The sequence below is a fragment of the Rutidosis leptorrhynchoides genome, chromosome 10 (assembly GCF_046630445.1).
Source record: "Rutidosis leptorrhynchoides isolate AG116_Rl617_1_P2 chromosome 10, CSIRO_AGI_Rlap_v1, whole genome shotgun sequence".
NCBI classification, from domain to species: Eukaryota; Viridiplantae; Streptophyta; class Magnoliopsida; order Asterales; family Asteraceae; genus Rutidosis; species Rutidosis leptorrhynchoides.
In genome coordinates, this window is record NC_092342.1 from 345385153 (window position 1) to 345406207 (window position 21055).

Here is a 21055-nt window from a genome sequence, read left to right on the forward strand (position 1 = left end):
ATATCACAAGTTTTAAATAATAATAATTACTTCTTTTATCATAAGTAATTGATTAATAATGAAATCCATTAATTTTAACATAAGTTTAATCATGAACCATAAGTTTTAAGTTTAAAAGTTCGTCGGGTCGTATCTTGAGCCCCGGGTGTCGGTTTCGGGCAAGCCACATATGCAACTTCACCTACTCAAACCACCCAACACAATTATGAACTCAAGAACACTCCAAGAACAGTCCCTAGGTCGTGGATATCAGCCATGACAACATTTGGGAAATCAATTTACTCAAAACGGTAATTCGGGCACAACGGGTGAACCGTGGCTCGGATTTAGGTGACCCGAACATAAAAATTCGTCCCACCATCAGTCCTAACCAAATAACACACCCTAAAGACACCAAGGATGGTCACAAAGTCGGACCCAACCTTGTTCATGCCAAGAACACCTTTCAATCTTTAACAAAAACCAAATTAAGCATATCTAGGGCTCCGGGAATCGAAACGACATGAATCCGGAGTCTAAAATTAATGTCTTGATGAGAGGAACTCATTTATGTACTTTATTTTAACATTCATATCAGTTACAAAGTCAGAATATACGAATCAAACTGCTGTCCAAAATTTACAAACCGAAATCATATGCAAACGAGTAATTCTACGCATCCAAACAACATTACAACAACTAATATACATCATACTAATAATATAAACTCAAAATACAGAAATATAAATAAATATGAAAAGTTCTAGGGTTAGGGTTTATACCCTAATCGAGAATCAAAGAATATGGATGTGTAGAGAAAGACGAGAGGAATCCGATTATGCAAGCCAATTGATGATCCAAGCAATAAAAAGTGGTGAAGATGGTGATGTATGGTGGTGGTGGTGACGGCCTAGAAAGGAGAAGGGAGGAGGAGAGAGCAAAAATAGATTTAGGTTTTGTGATTTTGTAAAATGAAGTGGAAAAAGAAAAATCAAGGGAGTATACTCCCTCCCTTGGTGGACTTCGGCCGAATGGGGGTCATGGGGGTGGGCCCCATGGCCCAATTTTGCTAAATGGTGAAATCCTTGTGGCCCGAAATCCCGAACGAAGCCCGAAACGCGAAAACACGCTTACGCGATTAAAAATCTGGAAAGATAACGAACGCGCGACGAAAAATAAATATAAATACACCTACTAATAATATGATCATAAAATATCATATTTAAAATATTTAGGTTTAAAAATCCCGAAAGCTCGACCGTTGGTTTAAAAACCGAAAAGATTCGCCGGATGGAAATCCGCGGAACGTAGAAACGTATAAATTAAAATATGAATACATATATTCACATAACACATAATAATTATTATATATATATTATTACAAAAATAATAATATAGGTTATAGAAATGACGTGGCACACTAACAGTTAACGGTCGTTAAATAATTAACGGAAAAAGATAACGGAAAAAGTAGGGTCGTGACATTTGACCTCTATATGAGACGTTTTTCAAAGACTGCATTCATTTTAAAACAAACCATAACCTTTATTTCATCAATAAAGGTTTAAAAAGCTTTACATAGATTATCAAATAATGATAATCTAAAATATCCTGTTTACACACGACCATTACATAATGGTTTACAATACAAATATGTTACAACAAAATAAGTTTCTTGAGTGCAGTTTTTACACAATATCATACAAGCATGGACTCCAAATCTCGTCCTTATTTAAGTATGCGACAGCGAAAGCTCTTAATAATCACCTGAGAATAAACATGCTTAAAACGTCAACAAAAATGTTGGTGAGTTATAGGTTTAACCTATATATATCAAATCATAATAATAGACCACAAGATTTCATATTTCAATACACATCCCATACATAGAGATAAAAATCATTCATATGGTGAACACCTGGTAACCGACATTAACAAGATGCATATATAAGAATATCCCCATCATTCCGGGACACCCTTCGGATATGATATAAATTTCGAAGTACTAAAGCATCCGGTACTTTGGATGGGGTTTGTTAGGCCCAATAGATCTATCTTTAGGATTCGCGTCAATTAGGGTGTCTGTTCCCTAATTCTTAGATTACCAGACTTAATAAAAAGGGCATATTCGATTTCGATAATTCAACCATAGAATGTAGTTTCACGTACTTGTGTCTATTTTGTAAATCATTTATAAAACCTGCATGTATTCTCATCTCAAAAATATTAGATTTTAAAAGTGGGACTATAACTCACTTTCACAGATTTTTACTTCGTCGGGAAGTAAGACTTGGCCACTGGTTGATTCACGAACCTATAACAATATATACATATATATCAAAGTATGTTCAAAATATATTTACAACACTTTTAATATATTTTGATATTTTAAGTTTATTAAGTCAGCTGTCCTCGTTAGTAACCTACAACTAGTTGTCCACAGTTAGATGTACAGAAATAAATCGATAAATATTATCTTGAATCAATCCACGACCCAGTGTATACGTATCTCAGTATTGATCACAACTCAAACTATATATATTTTGGAATCAACCTCAACCCTGTATAGCTAACTCCAACATTCACGTATAGAGTGTCTATGGTTGTTCCGAAATATATATAGATGTGTCGACATGATAGGTCGAAACATTGTATACGTGTCTATGGTATCTCAAGATTACATAATATACAATACAAGTTGATTAAGTTATGGTTGGAATAGATTTGTTACCAATTTTCACGTAGCTAAAATGAGAAAAATTATCCAATCTTGTTTTACCCATAACTTCTTCATTTTAAATCCGTTTTGAGTGAATCAAATTGCTATGGTTTCATATTGAACTCTATTTTATGAATCTAAACAGAAAAAGTATAGGTTTATAGTCGGAAAAATAAGTTACAAGTCGTTTTTGTAAAGGTAGTCATTTCAGTCGAAAGAACGACGTCAAGATGACCATTTTAGAAAACATACTTCCACTTTGAGTTTAACCATAATTTTTGGATATAGTTTCATGTTCATAATAACAATCATTTTCTCAGAATAACAACTTTTAAATCAAAGTTTATCATAGTTTTTAATTAACTAACCCAAAACAGCCCGCGGTGTTACTACAACTGCGTAAATCCAGTTTTACGGTGTTTTTCGTGTTTTCAGGTTTTAAATCATTAAGTTAGCATATCATATAGATATAGAACATGTGTTTAGTTGATTTTAAAAGTCAAGTTAGAAGGATTAACTTTTGTTTGCGAACAAGTTTAGAATTAACTAAACAATGTTCTAGTGATTACAAGTTTAAACCTTCGAATAAGATAGCTTTATATGTATGAATCGAATGATGTTATGAACATCATTACTACCTTAAGTTCCTTGGATAAACCTACTGGAAAATAGAAAATTGGATCTAGCTTCAACGGATCCTTGGATGGCTCGAAGTTCTTGAAGCAGAATCATGACACGAAAACAAGTTCAAGTAAGATCATCACTTGAAATAAGATTGTTATAGTTATAGAAATTGAACCAAAGTTTGAATATGATTATTACCTTGTATTAGAATGATAACCTACTGTAAGAAACAAAGATTTCTTGAGGTTGGATGATCACCTTACAAGATTGGAAGTGAGCTAGCAAACTTGAAAGTATTCTTGATTTTATGTAACTAGAACTTGTAGAATATATGAAGAACACTTAGAACTTGAAGATAGAACTTGAGAGAGATCAATTAGATGAAGAAAATTAAAGAATGAAAGTGTTTGTAGGTGTTTTTGGTCGTTGGTGTATGGATTAGATATAAAGGATATGTAATTTTGTTTTCATGTAAATAAGTCATGAATGATTACTCATATTTTTGTAATTTTATGAGATATTTCATGCTAGTTGCCAAATGATGGTTCCTACATGTGTTAGGTGACTCACATGGCTGCTAAGAGCTGATCATTGGAGTGTATATACCAATAATACATATATCTAAAAGCTGTGTATTGTACGAGTACGAATACGGGTGCATACGAGTAGAATTGTTGATGAAACTGAACGAGGATGTAATTGTAAGCATTTTTGTTAAGTAGAAGTATTTTTATAAGTGTATTGAAGTCTTTCAAAAGTGTATAAATACATATTAAAACACTACATGTATATACATTTTAACTGAGTCGTTAAGTCATCGTTAGTCGTTACATGTAAGTGTTGTTTTGAAACCTTTAGGTTAACGATCTTGTTAAATGTTGTTAACCCAATGTTTATAATATCAAATGAGATTTTAAATTATTATATTATCATGATATTATCATGTATGAATATCTCTTAATATGATATATATACATTAAATGTCTTTACAACGATAATCGTTACATATATGTCTCGTTTAAAAATCATTAAGTTAGTAGTCTTGTTTTTACATATGTAGTTCATTGTTAATATACTTAATGATATGTTTACTTATCATAGTATCATGTTAACTATATATATATCCATATATATGTCATCATATAGTTTTTACAAGTTTTAACGTTCGTGAATCACCGGTCAACTTGGGTGGTCAATTGTCTATATGAAACATATTTCAATTAATCAAGTCTTAACAAGTTTGATTGCTTAACATGTTGGAAACATTTAATCTTGTAAATATCAATCTCAATTAATATATATAAACATGGAAAAGTTCGGGTCACTACACAACGTGTGAGTAAAACACGGCTATTACTCACAATCATGTACACAAACACGGCTATGTGCACAATAACTCGGATAATAATGTGGGAGTAAAACACGGCTATTACTCGCCACTATATGCACAAACACGGCTATGTGCAAAATATAAAACGTGGACAAAACGGCTATGTCTCACAACTACGGTCACAAAACGGCTATGTGACACCATTAATACGGCACGTAAATCATATACATACATATATAGATTTTCCACTCACCTCAAAGTCTTGATGAGAGATAGACAAGCTCGGAAATCTTCAATGTAACGTACCTATTACATTATACATAATATCAAGCACAAACTCAAGTTGGTCAACCAACTCAAACTCCATTCTATAGTCATTTTGACCCATGGTGCAATCTCGACCCATTTGCACCCTTAACCCTAATATTTGGGTCAATCATAACCAAAACCCTAACATTTGCCAAATTAGGTCTTAAAACACTTTTCAACACAAGGTCTATGCATCTTAAACATACACTAACTATCTTAGGTCCATTATGACCCATTTGACCACTTAAAAGTCAATACACCCATTTCGGGTCATCCACTAACCCACTTAACACCCATTTACATATATATAAGTGTGCTAGTACTTTAACTAACCAATTTAGGCTCATAAACATAGTTTACTACTTTGAAAACCCTAGTTAATCATATTTGGGTCTACATGACCCAAATTCACCCAAATTCACTAACAAATGGGTCTTAGTGTTCATTACCTACACAAACCCTAACTCTTAAACAATTAAAACAAGGAAATTAGGTTTAGGGCTTACCACAACTATCAAAACGTAGTAAATGAGGAGATGAACAACTTTAGTGCTTGCACTTTGACCCGATTCGAGTTTCTTCTTCCTTAATTTGAGCTCTCTCACTCTAGAATCTAACTCTCTCTCTCTAGAATTGATTGGAAGATGATAAGGTGGGTGAATATGGAGTAAATGACACTCCAAATAACCGATTCAAGCCTTAAAGTCAGACCTTAAGTGGTTTTACCAAAATGCCCTTAAAATATCTAATTTAAAAAGAAAAAGGAATCTGTCAGCCCGTAATGACGCGGCGCGCCAAATGCCCAGTTCAGTTTCTTTTGCCTTTTAATTATATACAACGTAAACCCCACAACTTGAATCACTTATTCACACATATGTACTATGAAATATTTGGGTCTTACACCTGGTAACTAAACTTAACGTATATATAATTTGTACCCTTTGTATAATCATCTTAATAATACACGCAAACCAACGTGTACGCTTCTCAAATAGCATACGTCCGTTAAAAGGCTAGTGCTCTAGCTCGGACGGGGATATCAAGCCCTATGGATCCATATAATACTACTCGTGCCCACCAGTTCTTATAACTGGCAGTTACTAGTTACCAAAGCTAAGGAATTTTCGGTTCAAACTCAGTGTAGAATTTAGTATGTACTTGTATCCATTGTGTTTAAAATAAAGTGCATGTATTCTCAGCCCAAAAATATATATTGCAAAAGCAATTAAAAAGGGAGCAAATGAAACTCACAATACTGTATTTCGTAGTAAAATACATATAACGTCATTGATCAAGTGAAAGGTTAGTCTCGGATTCACGAACGTATCAATATTGAGATTCAATATTGCAGGAAAGGTACGTAGACGCAACGGAGATGACAAACACTATATTGACCTCACGAACATACCCATGAACCATTCTCATCACCTCCATAGCTATAACCCATAATTTCCTTTGCTTTGTCCCGCTCATAAAACTCATTTTTAAATTACCCAAAGAGCACTCCGTCGTAGTATTTTATGTAATAATACTAATAGTATCATTCCTAATACTAATACTAATAATAATAAAATTAACACTAATAATATTAATAATAATAATAATAATATAAATAATAATAATAATAATATAACTATATATTATAGAGAGCAGAGATATAGAGAGATTTAAATTGAGAATGAAGTGTACGAGTTTCGTTCAAGTCTTTATAGACATTTCTTGGCCAAAGTCTCCATGCGACTGCATGGTTGTCATGGGAGGATGCCATGCGATTGCATGAGCATCTCTAGCTGATCCACTAAAATTCCTACCGACACTCGTTTTACCTACTCTTATTACGTATCACATATGAACTTTATATATTATTTTATATATAATATATTTAATCTTTAGAATTAATTAAATATTATATTATATTTACGCTCATGGTAAAAATATAATTTTTACAAAAATGACACGGACGTGGTCTCACGACTCATGTACCACTTTCGGTTTTTCGAGCGCACTTTCATACGTTTAGAAAACTAGCCTTTTACGTTACGCGACGTGTACCCTTAATAATAATTTGACTTACTTATCAATAAATTACCTTATAAAAAAATGTAACTTATAAAATTGAGCGTTGTGGTCATTTGCTTCTATAAATCAGTGACTCGTTGTTTATTAAAATATATTATTTTAAATCAGGACGTTTTATGACTAAGTTAATATTATATTTTTGTAAAATATATATATATATATATATATATATATATATATATATATATATATATATATATATATATATATATATATATACGTATATTTTCTAATCCAATTATAATGGTTCGTGAATCGTCAGGGTTTGGTCAAAGTTAAATGAATGTATGAATACAGTTTACACTTCTTGGGATTCAACTTAACAAACTTTACTTATCGTGTCGGAATAATATAAAGATAAAGTTTAAATTTGTTCGGAAATTTCCGAGTCATCACATGCATACTAAAATAAGGACAATATTTGGAGTCCATGCTTGTATGATATTATGTAAAAACTGCATTCAATAAACTTATTTTTGATGTAATATATTCTTATTGTAAACCATTATGTAATGGTTCTGTGTAAACGGTATATTTTAGATTATCATTATTTGATAATCTATATAATGCTTTATAAACCTTTATCGATAGAATAAAGGTTATGGTTGTTTTAAAAATGAATGCAGTCTTTGAAAAATGTCTCATATAGAGGTCAAAACCTCGCGATGAAATCAATTAATATGGAACATTTATAATCAATATGAACGGGACATTTCAATGGATGTACCTTGAATGACCTTGTTTATCATGCTTTTATTATCTACATAAATAAAGACATAATATATAATATATATAAGAGTTTTTTTTCTCTTTTGGTCATGTATTATACCCCATATTGCTAATAGCGTTCCTCGGGGTTTTTTTTTGCCTTTAGAATTCTTTGTTTTTCAAAATACTTGCAATTAACATCCCTCCGTCAAACTTCTGATTGTAAATTTTTGATAAACAAAGGATTCCAATGGCAAAAAAACACCTCTATATCTATACGCCAATGGCTATTCGATCTTTCGTTATAGACTTTTTGTTAATTGAAATTGAAAACCTTAATCAATTGGTTTAGTTAACTTTGCAATTATACAATTTTTTATCTCATTATTTTTTTTTGTTGTTGGTGTGTTAACAAGGGTTTTAAAGAATATACGTTAGAACTCGGCCTTGTAGTTAAGTGGTTCACCCTCGTACACTTGTGTATTAGGATGGGGTGGGGAGATCTCAAGTTCGAGTTTCTCCCCTTAAAAATATCCGTGAGATTTATTTCCTGAAAGCCGGATTGACCCGGTGAGATTTTACTACCCCTCGGGATGGTTTAAGGTTCTAACAACTTGCATTTAAAAAGCATTCGATGTCAACAACTTGTCTTTAAAGAAAAAAAGTATACGCTTAGTAAAATAAAATAAGAAGTTAAATGTAAAAACTTAAAATTATATTTAGGAGTAACTAGTTGTGGAGCCTTCGCTTCGCGCCGGGGGCTCCGTTTTAAATGCGAGTTAAAAAAAAGTCTTTCCTTTTGTGGATCTATTTTGTAAAAAAAAAAAAATTTCGACATCTAACATTGAAGGGTTGTTCCTTTTGTGAAAATTGATTCTTTTAGCGTTAAAGTTAGTTGATCTATTTTGTAAAAAAAAATATTTTTCGACATCTTTTGATAGCATTGAAGGGTTGTTCCTTTTAAGAAAGTTGCTTTTTTTATCGTTGGAGACAAAAAAAATGTAGCACAGTAGTGGCCTATGCGGGTCCTACTGTTTGAGCGCAGTGTAGAAGCCGGTAAAGCGTGGTGGGTATTTTTGGTGTTAGTGATGGGATAAATAATAATTTATAATATAGCTATAAAGTAGGGGGTTCGATTTGTATTTCAATGAAAGTTGGAGAGTTAATTTGTAAAAAATGAAAAATTGAATAATACTATTTAAAATAAATAATTTTGTCTATTAGTTTTATTGGTATTGGTATTGGTAATTTATATCATCAAAATTATCAATTAATTTTATCAAAAAAAAAAAATTTAATTTAAATATGAACAATTAATTAGTGATTAGTGAAGTTGATACCTTATTTTGGGTTCTTTTCTTTCCCTCCAAGCCAACAAATAAACCCTTCTCTTCATAATCACAACTAAATCGTCGGACATCAACACTCGCTTGAACGAACCTAGATATACAAATTGTTCAGTCGCATCTTACCTATTGTTTTACGCTACAGGTACGTATTCTTTATATGCATATTTATATATACACTAGCGGCTGATCAAACATGTTTCAGGGACTTCAGATCCGAAGTTTTATTTCAAATTTCATTTCCTCCTTGTTAGTGCACACACTAAACCCTAAAATTCGTTATCCGGTATCACTATTCTATAGCTACGTTTGTTTTATCAGTGATCTGATTTCAAATTAGGGTTTTACTGTCGATTTATCACTAATTTGTAGCTGCATTTGATTATTGTAGACACCTGATTATTAAATAATTATCTTATCAGTAATTACACAATTTTGAGCTATTAGGTTAATTTTGTTTTTCTCATTTTTGATTTACACCCTGCAGGATCTTTGGCTAATTTTCTTATAAGACATGGGTGACAGTCAGTATTCGTTCTCTCTTACCACTTTCAGGTATATATATGTTAATTTATCTGCTAAAAATTCTAATTTGTCACACACACATATAAAATATAGTATCATATATGTATGAAAATTAAGCTGGTGTTACGTGTTGTTATTTGTAGTCCCTCTGGAAAGCTTGTTCAGATTGAACATGCTCTTACAGCTGTTGGCTCAGGTCAAACTTCATTGGGAATAAAGGGTAACTAATTTCAAGATTTTTTTTGAACTATCTGAATTGTGAGCCTACGGGTAGTTTGTTTTAGGCTAAGATGTTTATATTTGCCTAATGTTAGTTTTTATATTAGTATCAAGTTTGGTGGTTAATTAACTTATTATTGTTGTTGCCCGTTTTGATTGGTTTGTCTGTTGTTAGTTTGTTACAATTTGAAATGTTTGTTGCAGCTTCTAATGGGGTCGTCATTGCAACGGAGAAGAAGCTCCCGTCCATCTTAGTTGACGAGACATCTGTAAGCAAAAATTATATGTTCAATTGGTTGTTATGGCATTCTGATATGTAGCAAATATGAATTTCACTAGATACTCTTATTTGCTTTGTAAAGTACTTATACCTAAGCTCCTTTATGTGGGTATACTAATTTTTAGAACTATTACTTTTGCTATCTCGTGAATTGCATCGTTGTGGAATATAATGTCAAATATATATTGTGTATTTGATATGAAGAATACTAAATACTTTGACTTAGGAAGAGATGTAATAGTGAAGTTGTTTTCGGTCCATGTGTTTATGTTTATTAGAGATATGAATGTTTAAGAGATCAAACACCATGCAAGGCTGAGATTGCATCATAATTTGACAATTTAAATAGCATCGGTTTCTTATTGAGAATTCATTTTGTTTTTTTATATGTTTCACAAGGAGCCTTTTAAAGTTGTCAAATTTAAATCACATGTATCTAGAGGACATCACATAATTTAGGTAATGGTTGCAGCAAGCTACTGATTTTAGTTAGATCTAAAGCTGTATGTTTCATCTATTAATTCCTTTAGACTAGCGTATCTAAATGATAAAGGCATAAAATATCTGCGACTAAATTGTGTCAAAACTCAAGCTGCACATGTTCGCTGCATTGCTTTTTCGTATGGCTAAACATTCAATATTGTTGAACGTAGCATATTGCTGTATCAAATGCTGCATAACTGCACAAAGCTTTATGTTTTGGTCTCATATATAGTTCGTGTACAATAGTGGCATTCTTTTGCGTGTTAGTTGTGTGCCACATCTGTTATATGCAATTCTGGTGTCCGATTTTGTTGACTTTATTTCCATTTTCACTTTTGATTCTTTTTCTCCTTTCTAATTGCAAGATATACAAGTCACTTGATTCTGAAATTTGATTTTCTTGGCCACAGGTTCAAAAAATACAAATTTTGACTCCTAATATCGGAGTGGTATATAGGTAAGAATCTAGAATCGAACATTTTCATTTGCATAATAGTTCCAGATCTAGATTTTTTTATTGTTGTATACATTTCTTCTCTTTTGTGCAGTGGAATGGGGCCCGATTCTCGAGTTTTGGTTAGAAAGAGTAGGAAGCAAGCTGAGCAGTACCATCTATTATACAAAGTACTTCTTGCCCTTTTTATCGCTACTGTTTTATACAAGTGTGTTCGACGTTGTTACACCTGAACCAGTCAGTTAGTTTTATCGGGATAATATGTCAGTTTTCTAGTTCATGACCATAAAACGAACAAGCAATTTAAATGTTAGGGTTACGTTTTGTTTCTTTCCATTTAAATGATTAATACATGTTTGTAACCTTGGTCACTATTAAGAAGAAATTTATCTCTGTAGTCTATAATAACCTTTTAACTCTGATTTAACCTATCAGATTTGACTTTGCCGGAGGCTAGCATCTCCCAAACTTTTGTATTACTGTTATATTAGTATTAATAATAAATAATTAAAAATTAATAGGAGTAGTTAATAAAGTTTCATCACCTTCTTACATTAAAAATTTGTTTTTTTTTTTTCAGGAACCTATTCCGGTTACACAGCTTGTTAGGGAAACTGCTGCTGTTATGCAAGAGTTTACTCAGTCTGGGTAGGTTCAATTTGCTTACTCTTACTTTTTTTTATTTTTTATTTTTTTTTGCTGTGAGGTGACTTTGGTTTTAAAGGGCAATTACTAAACTTTAGTAATCTTTAACACCTGTCTCTGGCCTAGGTTTTTGCATGTTAAAAGTGACTTGATAACAACCTACTAAATTTTAATCGGAACATTCATTATATTAGATTGAACTCTTACATTTTGACCAACTACACGCTTTTAACCTATGTTTTTTTGTGCAGTGGTGTAAGACCTTTTGGAGTTTCACTCCTTGTTGCCGGTTTTGATGACAAGGGCCCACAGCTATATCAGGTGTGTATTCTATGTTTATTGCATTTCCTCAATAATAAGGTAGATCATAATATATAATATATGTATTCCTGGTTTATCTGATTAATTAATCACTTTCTAAATTGATCAGAAAAACGTATAGATTCCGTCCCCAACATGGGGAAACCATACAAAAATCTTTACTGCTTTTGTTATATTTGCAAAACACTACCAGACTAATAAGAAATTGGTTGAAGTATCATCTCTGATATAAGCTTTATACCTACATTTTCACTTGATGAAATTTGTTTTGAGAAATTTTGCTACGTTTCTATAAAGTTCAACTAAACATAAGTTTGAATTGCTACTGGCTTGTTATCCTACACGAGGCTGGTGTTAGCATACTACAACATTTATTAACTGTATTTTGAAGTATTTTTCTTTTCTATTGAAAACATCAGTATGTTTACTTTAGTTATACTTTGTTATATCTGATGCTTTTCTCAGTAAACCTTTCAATAATCAGTACCTTTTTGAACCTTCGTATACAATTTGTGCAGGTTGACCCGTCTGGTTCATATTTCTCCTGGAAAGCTTCTGCCATGGGAAAGAATGTGTCCAATGCAAAGACATTTCTTGAAAAGCGGTATGCCACTATAATTTTTTTAATATAACTAGGAACCTTAATACAAGTATTTATATCTATTATTTGCAATCGCCACCATGTCTCTTCAACAGGTGGAAGTTGGGAAAAACTCTGTTAGTAATATTATCATTAGTCACGTGAAGATTTGTTAACATTAACCTCGATCAAACGTGCACTAATCATACATGTGTTGATTGCGTTATAAACTTCTCTCATAAGGATGATGCTGCTTGTAGGTACACTGAGGACATGGAGCTTGAGGATGCGATACACACAGCTATCCTAACATTGAAGGAAGGGTAAGTATCTTGCTTATAAATATACCAAGTGTTATGATTACATATAATGGCGATTTTAACAATTTACATATTTAATGGGTCCATGTGGGTTGTGTTTTATAACTGAAAAAAGGTTGGCTACATGAAAGCCTGCCATAAGGGTTCAAAGTCACCTCAAGTAATAGATATATGGCTACTGAAAAGTGTAATTTTGTAATGATAATTGACACAATTTGGTTGTCTTTATAATTTTCTATTGTTTGTCAGATTTGAAGGACAAATTTCGGGTAAAAACATCGAGATTGGTGTTATTGAAGCTGATAGAACATTCAGGCAAGTTTATCAGTTCTGCACAACTTAAATTAACCATTAACATTTTAATAAGCAGCTTATAATGACGCCGTTTCTTTGCTGTTGCAGGGTTCTAACTGCTGCTCAAGTTGAAGACTATCTTCAAGAGGTGGAGTAATCAGTTGGTATTTTTATCAGGGAACTTAAATTAAAAGATCTTGGAGTTTCGAAATCTAATGAACTAAGTTGCCTTGATTTCAACTGTAGCCTGTCTGTACTTGCTGACAGTTTTTATTGAATCAAGCTGTTGTGAACATCATTTGTTGGAACAATTTTCACCTTACATTTGGTTTGCTTATTAATCTGAAACCTTTGTTGCCTGCAATTTCGTATAATAAAAAGTATTTAAAAGGTGTTTTGTTACACCAAAAGTTGATGTAATTTTTCAAAAAGAGATGACAAGGGCAAGGTCTTAAAACCATCATCATCATCATCATCATCATGATTTATGATCAAACCTAAAAGTTAGTGTAACAAGTCTAAGTGCTTAATTTGAGAAAAATATTATTGATCGATTGTTTTATCTCCGTCAGTCGTGCAAACTCGATTGGAATGTGAGAGTCCGTGAGGGTATGAAACAATCAATCGATTAATTTCGAGTAATTAATATCTTAGGTGATGAATTCCAATAAAGATAATCAGAATTCAATTGGAATTGAGTAAAGTTGTATATGAATGTGATTTTGGCAAAGTAAGTTTTCAATGATTGAGTGTCTGAAATGAATGACCTAAGAGGCCTATTTATAGGCGGGAAAGTTTGTTATGTGAGTCTTTAACGTGACACACGTACCGCTTGTGTGCGTAACAAACTTTTCTAAATACTCGGGTTGACATGGCACGGATGCTCCCCTCGTGTGTCATTGCTTAGATATTTTGGGGCACATGTGCAGACTACCGGATGGCACACATGATTGCCTAAGCTAAATGGCTTACGTGTAAACACAATCTAAGTTATTCCTCAAATGTTTCTTCACGACAACTCTTGCCCGGCTATTTCTTATCCGGCGTATCTTGTTGGCATGTTTTATTTGGAATCCTTCTATACTGCCTTTAGTCTGCGTATCCGTAAATCATCCTTTTCTTATCATTCCCCTTCACTTACATATAACTTTATCCCGCATCCTTGCCGGTCCTGATTTTATCTTATAAATGACTAACCCCTATACAAAAATAAGAACTATTTGAGACGGTCTATGGACCATATGACGTGTCATTGATTTTTACATTTTTAAACAATTATCTGTTTTTTTATGTTCCCTTGATGGGTATGTACATATTAATCTATCTATATTTCCACTTACACAGATTTTTATACGTGGCGTGTTGCCCAAAAGGAAGAATTTGTGATTTGGTGCACCGAAAGTTGACGTCAGCAGCACCATTTGCCTTTATTTTTAAGGTGGGACTCTTTGTTCACGTTTGATTGGCATTACTTTTTATAATAAGAGAGGTCCCTCTTTGCAACTTGGAACGTTACATGCAAAATATGATAAAAAAACAAACAGTAAATTGTACAAGTAGAAGTATTATTTTGGGAAGTACATCTTAATAATGTTTCTTGTCTTTTTAAAAACAAACAGTAAATTGTACAAGTAGAAGTATTATTTTGGGAAGTACATCTTAATAATGTTTCTTTTCTTCATTCAAAAGACAACATGTGTAAAGATGAGAACTGAATTTCACTTTATTTTTAACTTATATGTTTAATGTTTAATGTTTATTGTGTATACATACAAATACAGTTTTTAAATATAACATCAGATTCATTTATTTAAGTTCTGTAAATAGTGATGTTGGCTTTGTTTCCATAATCATAATCATATAATATAATTTGTGTAGGACCATTTACAGTGGAATTTCAGTAAGTTTCTTGGTGTAATCAGTATTTGTTATCATGGTTAGTCCTACGTGGTAACTAACAATGATAAACAAAAGGAGGTCTAACACACACTTTTCTTATGCTGCACTTTATTTATCAACTAACAACAATACTTAGCAAAATTCACGAAAGTTTAAACTCTAATCAACTATCATAAAACCCTTTAAAAAACGTGAAACGCAAGTATTCCGAAGTAATAAAATAGAGCTATAAATGTATAGAACTACGATTTTAATTTTTATACAACAGTTATCGACTATCCACTTTCCTCACAAAATAAAAACAGAAGAATAAATAGACTATTTTAGCCTGTACCCAACATCCATCATCTACAAGATTGAACAACCTTGTTGCTCTTACAAGTAAAGGACTACTAACAATGATTATGATGTTCAATTGCACAAAATTAGTTTGATGCTGGAAATGATTAAATGTACAAAAGGGTCCTTCACAAAATCATCTTATTTGATTATTCCAAATACTTCTACAAAACACAGATTTGTGTCAATGTCTCCATAACAAATATTGTATATCAATAAAATATTGTATATCAATAAGCTAGTTGAACCATCTTATAAAATAAGCATCTAACGTCACTTCTTTAGTTACATTACATTCGTAATAATAAAATATTATTGAAACGTAGCAATCGGAATAAATTAAAATAGTGTCTTTGGGTCATTGATATTATGAATAGCATTGAAATGATAACGGGTTTGATGAAGATTTTTCATTTTCGGATTCAGAATTTTAGAAGATTGTTCGGATATTCAAATTCAAGAAATTTACCCATTTGTGATTCGTGGTTCTATTTCTGTTTGTATTTTTTCGTGGTAATCAAGTTGAGTGTAGTTCATCTTTAGGGTGTGATTTTTGAATATGTATTTCTCGATTAGCGTGGTGTGATTTTTCTGTTGTAAGGGTTATTTGATGTCGTGGTTTTGTTAGTTGTTAGAATTGATGTAATGAGGGTCTTTTGGTGTCGTTGCATTTGCTAGTTTCTAGGTAGTATTTTAATTTATATATTTTCAAACATCTCAGGGAATCATAAGAAGTTGAGAACTAAGGCGCACAAAAAATTTGACTTTTTGTTCGAAATCACCCAAAATTGTCCGACTTCAGGAATTGTAGAACAAATATTTTTTTGTTTGGATTGTGCTTTCTTTGCTCCACTTGAACTTTTTTTTTGTTCGAATTCAAGAGATGTAAAACAAAGTGTAGAACACAAATTGTTTGAACATACACAAAATTGTTCGAATTCAAGATTTGTTGAACGAAACTAGTTCGAACATACACAAAAATTGTTCGAAATGAGCTTTTTTGATCGACTTTAGAATTTTGTAGAACGAAAACGTGATTTCATATGAATCTCAAAATCGTTCGACCAATTTAAAAATTATTCGCCCGGGCCATTTTTTATTCAACTTCAAAGTTCTCATGATATTCTTCAATCAATAGTTCTTATTGGATCTCTACACCAATACCCCTGATTCTTCAGTTTACAACATAACCCTCTCTTTTTACTAGTTCTCCATATCATACCAATAATAATATACTATCCACCACACCACACCATGCCAGAATCTAGCAGCCAGATGACAACCTATTGTCACTTTAATTTCACGTTACCACCCATTTACATGTTTTAATTCTTACGTATATACTTGTTATTAGTTGTTATACTTTGTCACATTAAGTGTAAGTTAATTTTTTTTTTTTTAAAATGATGCAATTCATATCTAGACTTTTAAATACTAACTTTTACAACACTAACTCTTTTCAAGTGATGATGAATCGTAACTCTTATAAATTAAAAAATCAGGTAAACTCCATAAAACATAAATGTATACATTTTGTTTTAGTTGAATATAAAATTAATTAGTTTATTGTAGTAATAATTTAAACATCACGACCGAAATAACCTTTGATAACCACAATAACTAAAGGACATAATCAAACAATCAAACTTCATAGCACAAATATAAACACCCAATTCAAGACCGCAACAGTTACCTAATTGGCCCATCCGACTTTATTATAAGTTTATAACACCTCACCAACAGTTACGTAATTGGCCCACCAGACTTTGTTTATGCGAATATTTGACCAAAAGTATTTAATTTACAGGTTGGCAATTACCTTTCTATGATACTCCGTAATTTTTGATGATGATAATACTATATTTAATTGCGTGCAATAATTTGGAAAAAAATATGTCATTTTAACCATACAACATCCATTATATAGTTTTACAATACAATGCATATCAAAACATGTTAAGTGGTGTTACATTACAATTAAACATGTTAAGTGACGCATAGTTAAAAAGTGATGTATACGGATCACTATCAAACTAATCACACGTGTCATATCATCTTACATTTTTTTTTTTTTTTTTGACAAAAAAACGAAAACTTTATAAACATTCTTAATCTCCAAGAGAAACAAGAAAACCAAGAATACAGTATAAAACCACGAACGAGTCTCGAAACCAAAACAAGGATCTACAAAGAGATCGACCTAACGCTAACTAAAACTTAGCTTCACCTACAACCTAAACAAGCAAGAACACATACATATACGAGGAACGATCCATACATAGAAAACCGACCGTCTAAACACTTCAAAAACAATCAAACACCATTGTTGTTGTGAAATGTCCCGTTCATATTGATTATAAACGTTCCATATTAATTGATTTCGTCGCGAGGTTTTGACCTCTATATGAGACGTTTTTCAGAGACTGCATTCATTTTTTATAACAACCATAACCTTTATTTTATCGATAAAGGTTTAAAAAGCATTACGTAGATTATCAAATAATGATAATCTAAAATGTACCGTTTACACACGACCATTACATAATGGTTTACAATAAAAAATATATTACATCAAAGTAAGTTTTTTGAATGCAGTTTTTACACAATATCATACAAGCATTGATGTGGTAGCGTGGGGGTACGTGATAGTACTATATTTTACTACGAAATACGTTACAAATTACACAAGTTTTAATTATTTATTTACAAATGGGATATACCTAAACCTTGCTACAACACTATAGGCAGTGTACCTAATCGTAGAGTAGTATAGTTTTTAGTAAGTCCGGTTCGTTCCACAGGGAGCGGGCTTATTGCACACTATATTTTTAAACAACTATATTTGTACAAAATATATATAATTATATATAATAATATATAAAAGGGGGTTTACCGTTTAATGACCGGTTTGTCGATTTATATTTTAAGCGAAACGTATAGTAAATGACGATATTTAAATAACAATATAAAATAAATGACAATAATTAAAATGACAATAAATAAAAGTACGAGGAAAACTGAAATAAAATATATTATGCTTATTTAAACTTCCGTAACCATGATGTTTGACGTTTTGATTTTAATTTATTGTCCTGGGTTAATTGTCATTTGTCCTGGATGTATTTGAAACCTATCTGGTTTTTGTCCATAATAGTTCATCGGTCATAATTATAAACTGCTCGGCAAATTTAACCTTATACCCGAAGTCAAATATTCCAACTAACTGGGGATTCGAACTGTAACAAGGTCTTAATACTTTGCTTAATGAATACACCAGGTTATCGACTGTGTGTAAACCAAGGTTTTAATATTTTGTTAACAATTACACCAATTACCCTTGAATGTAATTCACCCCTATTTTAATGAGTCCATTGACTATTAATCCATCCTCGTGTCCGGTCAAATGAACAATAATTCGTACTTATAAATATCCCGCCCATCGTGTCCGATTAAGCGTATGTGGTTATATATAGATACGTCAAATCATAACCTTTATATTAAATTAACGAGGTATCGTTAATTTAATATAAAGCCCATTAATAGCCCATAGTCTAATTTCCACAAGTGTCGTTCTTTTGTCCAAACCCCAATTATGGTACAAAACCCAATTACCCCATCTCTAATATTTAGCTTAACATCATGATTACTTCGGCTCAAATAAGCATAATAATAACTTAAGTACGAGACATTAATTTAAAAAGGAGAACATAGCTTACATTGATTATTTATCGCGTAGTAGTACACGGACAGAGCTCCGACTTTAAAACCCGTAAAAATAACTTTTACATAACCCAAACTAATCTAATATAACACTAATCTATACTATATATATATATATATATATATATATATATATATTTATTTATATTATACTACGGAGTATTATTATTATTATTATGTTTTTTACTCGCAGAATTCGTGACCTTTTATAGGAGTTTTGATTTCTGACAGCTCCGCGAGTCGTGGAGTTTTTAGCCTTCAAACTCCGCGAGTCGTGGAGTTTTTAGCCTTCAAACTCCGCGAGTCGCGGAGTTTGAAAATCCAGCTCAGGATCATTTGTCTCATAGCTTGTCGACATAATTTTTAAATATATATAATATATAAATAATTTATATAATTATTTAAATATTATATTATATTATTGTGCATAGTTGACTTGTAATTTTTGGTCCGTTGCGTCGGGCGTTGATAGTTGACTCATGTCCCGGTTCCTGATTTTCGAACGTCCTTGCGTAAAATTTAATATCTTGTACTTTGCGTTTTGTAACTTGTACTCTTGTCATTTTTAGACGTTTTTCATCAATAAATTGAACCTTTTGAATTGTATCTTGAACATTTGAGCTTTTTGGACGTTTGTGTCTTCAAATCTTCGTTTTCGCCTTTTGTCTTCGCACTTATTTATTTAAACAATTACAATGAAAATATAATACAATTACATATGAAAACCTATTATTTAGGAGGGATATTGCTATGAAATATATGTTCCTTTTTAGCCTTATCAAACATCCCCACACTTGAGCATTGCTTTTCCTCAAGCAATACAGAATTTGAAATAAAAACATACATGAATCACTTTTTTATTCATCACACTTTGTACATAAGTGATTTTGATATGGTGGTATAAACAATGATAGTAACGATAGAACCATGGTTAAAGGTGGGTGTGTCATCCACAGTTGCCTCGGGTTTAGGTCAACGACACTTGCAATCAAATAGCCGATTTACTTTCGGTTTTCAAAGCAAAGTGCACATTTGAAAGGCGGTTTACAGTCCCACATGACTATGAAAATTTAGATCCGTAAGGAAATTGGATCTTTATGAAAACATTTGATCTTTTGAAAATTCAATCTAGTTTTTACCCTAGATAAGTTTTCCGGAATAACCCTTCACCGGTGTTTGCAAATTATTTTTGTGGGTTGTGTGGGTTTCAGATTTGAAAATTTTAGCTCAACACTTGTGGTTTTGTGTTACCCACTTGCTAACCTTGTATTAGGAAAGCAACACGTCCAGTATACTTGCTCCGTATATTACCTTTCGGTAAACTACCGTCCGGTTGTAAAGGAAAGCGATGAACAAGCAACTGTTAAGGCAATGTCCCGTGACTTGCTTTTGATTATGGTCTATAAACGTGTCGGACGCAATTACTATCCTTTGTAGGAGCAATAGTAAAGCTCACCCTTATAATTTTTTCGGTCTGGCACAAGGTCCTGTCTTTGACCATGCTATACAACCACCGTTCTTACAGTTGACACCCGATTTGGTTCAGGTGACCTAATGAATTCCAGGTGAATTCCTAGGATTTTACGTTCAAAGGTAATGAACGCATTGAAAATGGGTTTTCAGAAAACAAATCGGTTTGTAACTTTTGATCAAAATATTTTCTCGTTCAAGCTCGAGTTTAGATATCATTGAATTCCATGAGTTTGAATTCTCAATCTTTAAGGTCAATCTCAAAGATTGAGTAATATCAGTCTTAAAAGCTGATTTTTGATCTTTTAAGGAGATTATCCTTTCTGGGGATCTGATTCATTAGTCTTATCAAGCTAATTTGCACGGTGCCCCCCATTGTACGAGATAAATCCTTCTCATGGTTAGGATAAAT

At 32.1% G+C, this 21055-nt stretch overlaps 1 protein-coding gene across 1 annotated transcript; it reads left to right on the forward strand.

The window, feature by feature from the left end:
* The first annotated feature begins 9104 nt into the window (after positions 1 to 9104).
* LOC139872241 (proteasome subunit alpha type-2-A-like) lies at positions 9105 to 13397 on the forward strand. Its single transcript, XM_071860083.1, has 12 exons — positions 9105 to 9239; positions 9582 to 9649; positions 9763 to 9839; positions 10043 to 10107; positions 11012 to 11058; positions 11150 to 11225; positions 11636 to 11703; positions 11952 to 12021; positions 12540 to 12625; positions 12862 to 12924; positions 13171 to 13236; positions 13324 to 13397. Exons 2-12 carry the CDS (start codon positions 9609 to 9611, stop codon positions 13370 to 13372), a joined length of 708 nt encoding a protein of 235 aa, XP_071716184.1. The 5' UTR covers positions 9105 to 9239; positions 9582 to 9608; the 3' UTR covers positions 13373 to 13397.
* The last annotated feature ends 7658 nt before the right edge of the window (positions 13398 to 21055 follow it).

What these genes read in the sequence shown, in the direction of transcription:
- LOC139872241 (XM_071860083.1), top strand. Translation starts at nt 9,609, where the DNA reads ATGGGTGACAGTCAGTATTCGTTCTCTCTTACCACTTTCAG. An exon ending in TTCTCTCTTACCACTTTCAG is followed by an intron (nt 9,650 to 9,762) that starts GTATATATATGT and finishes TGTTATTTGTAG; the next exon opens with TCCCTCTGGAAAGCTTGTTC. An exon ending in AGTACCATCTATTATACAAA is followed by an intron (nt 11,226 to 11,635) that starts GTACTTCTTGCC and finishes TTTTTTTTTCAG; the next exon opens with GAACCTATTCCGGTTACACA.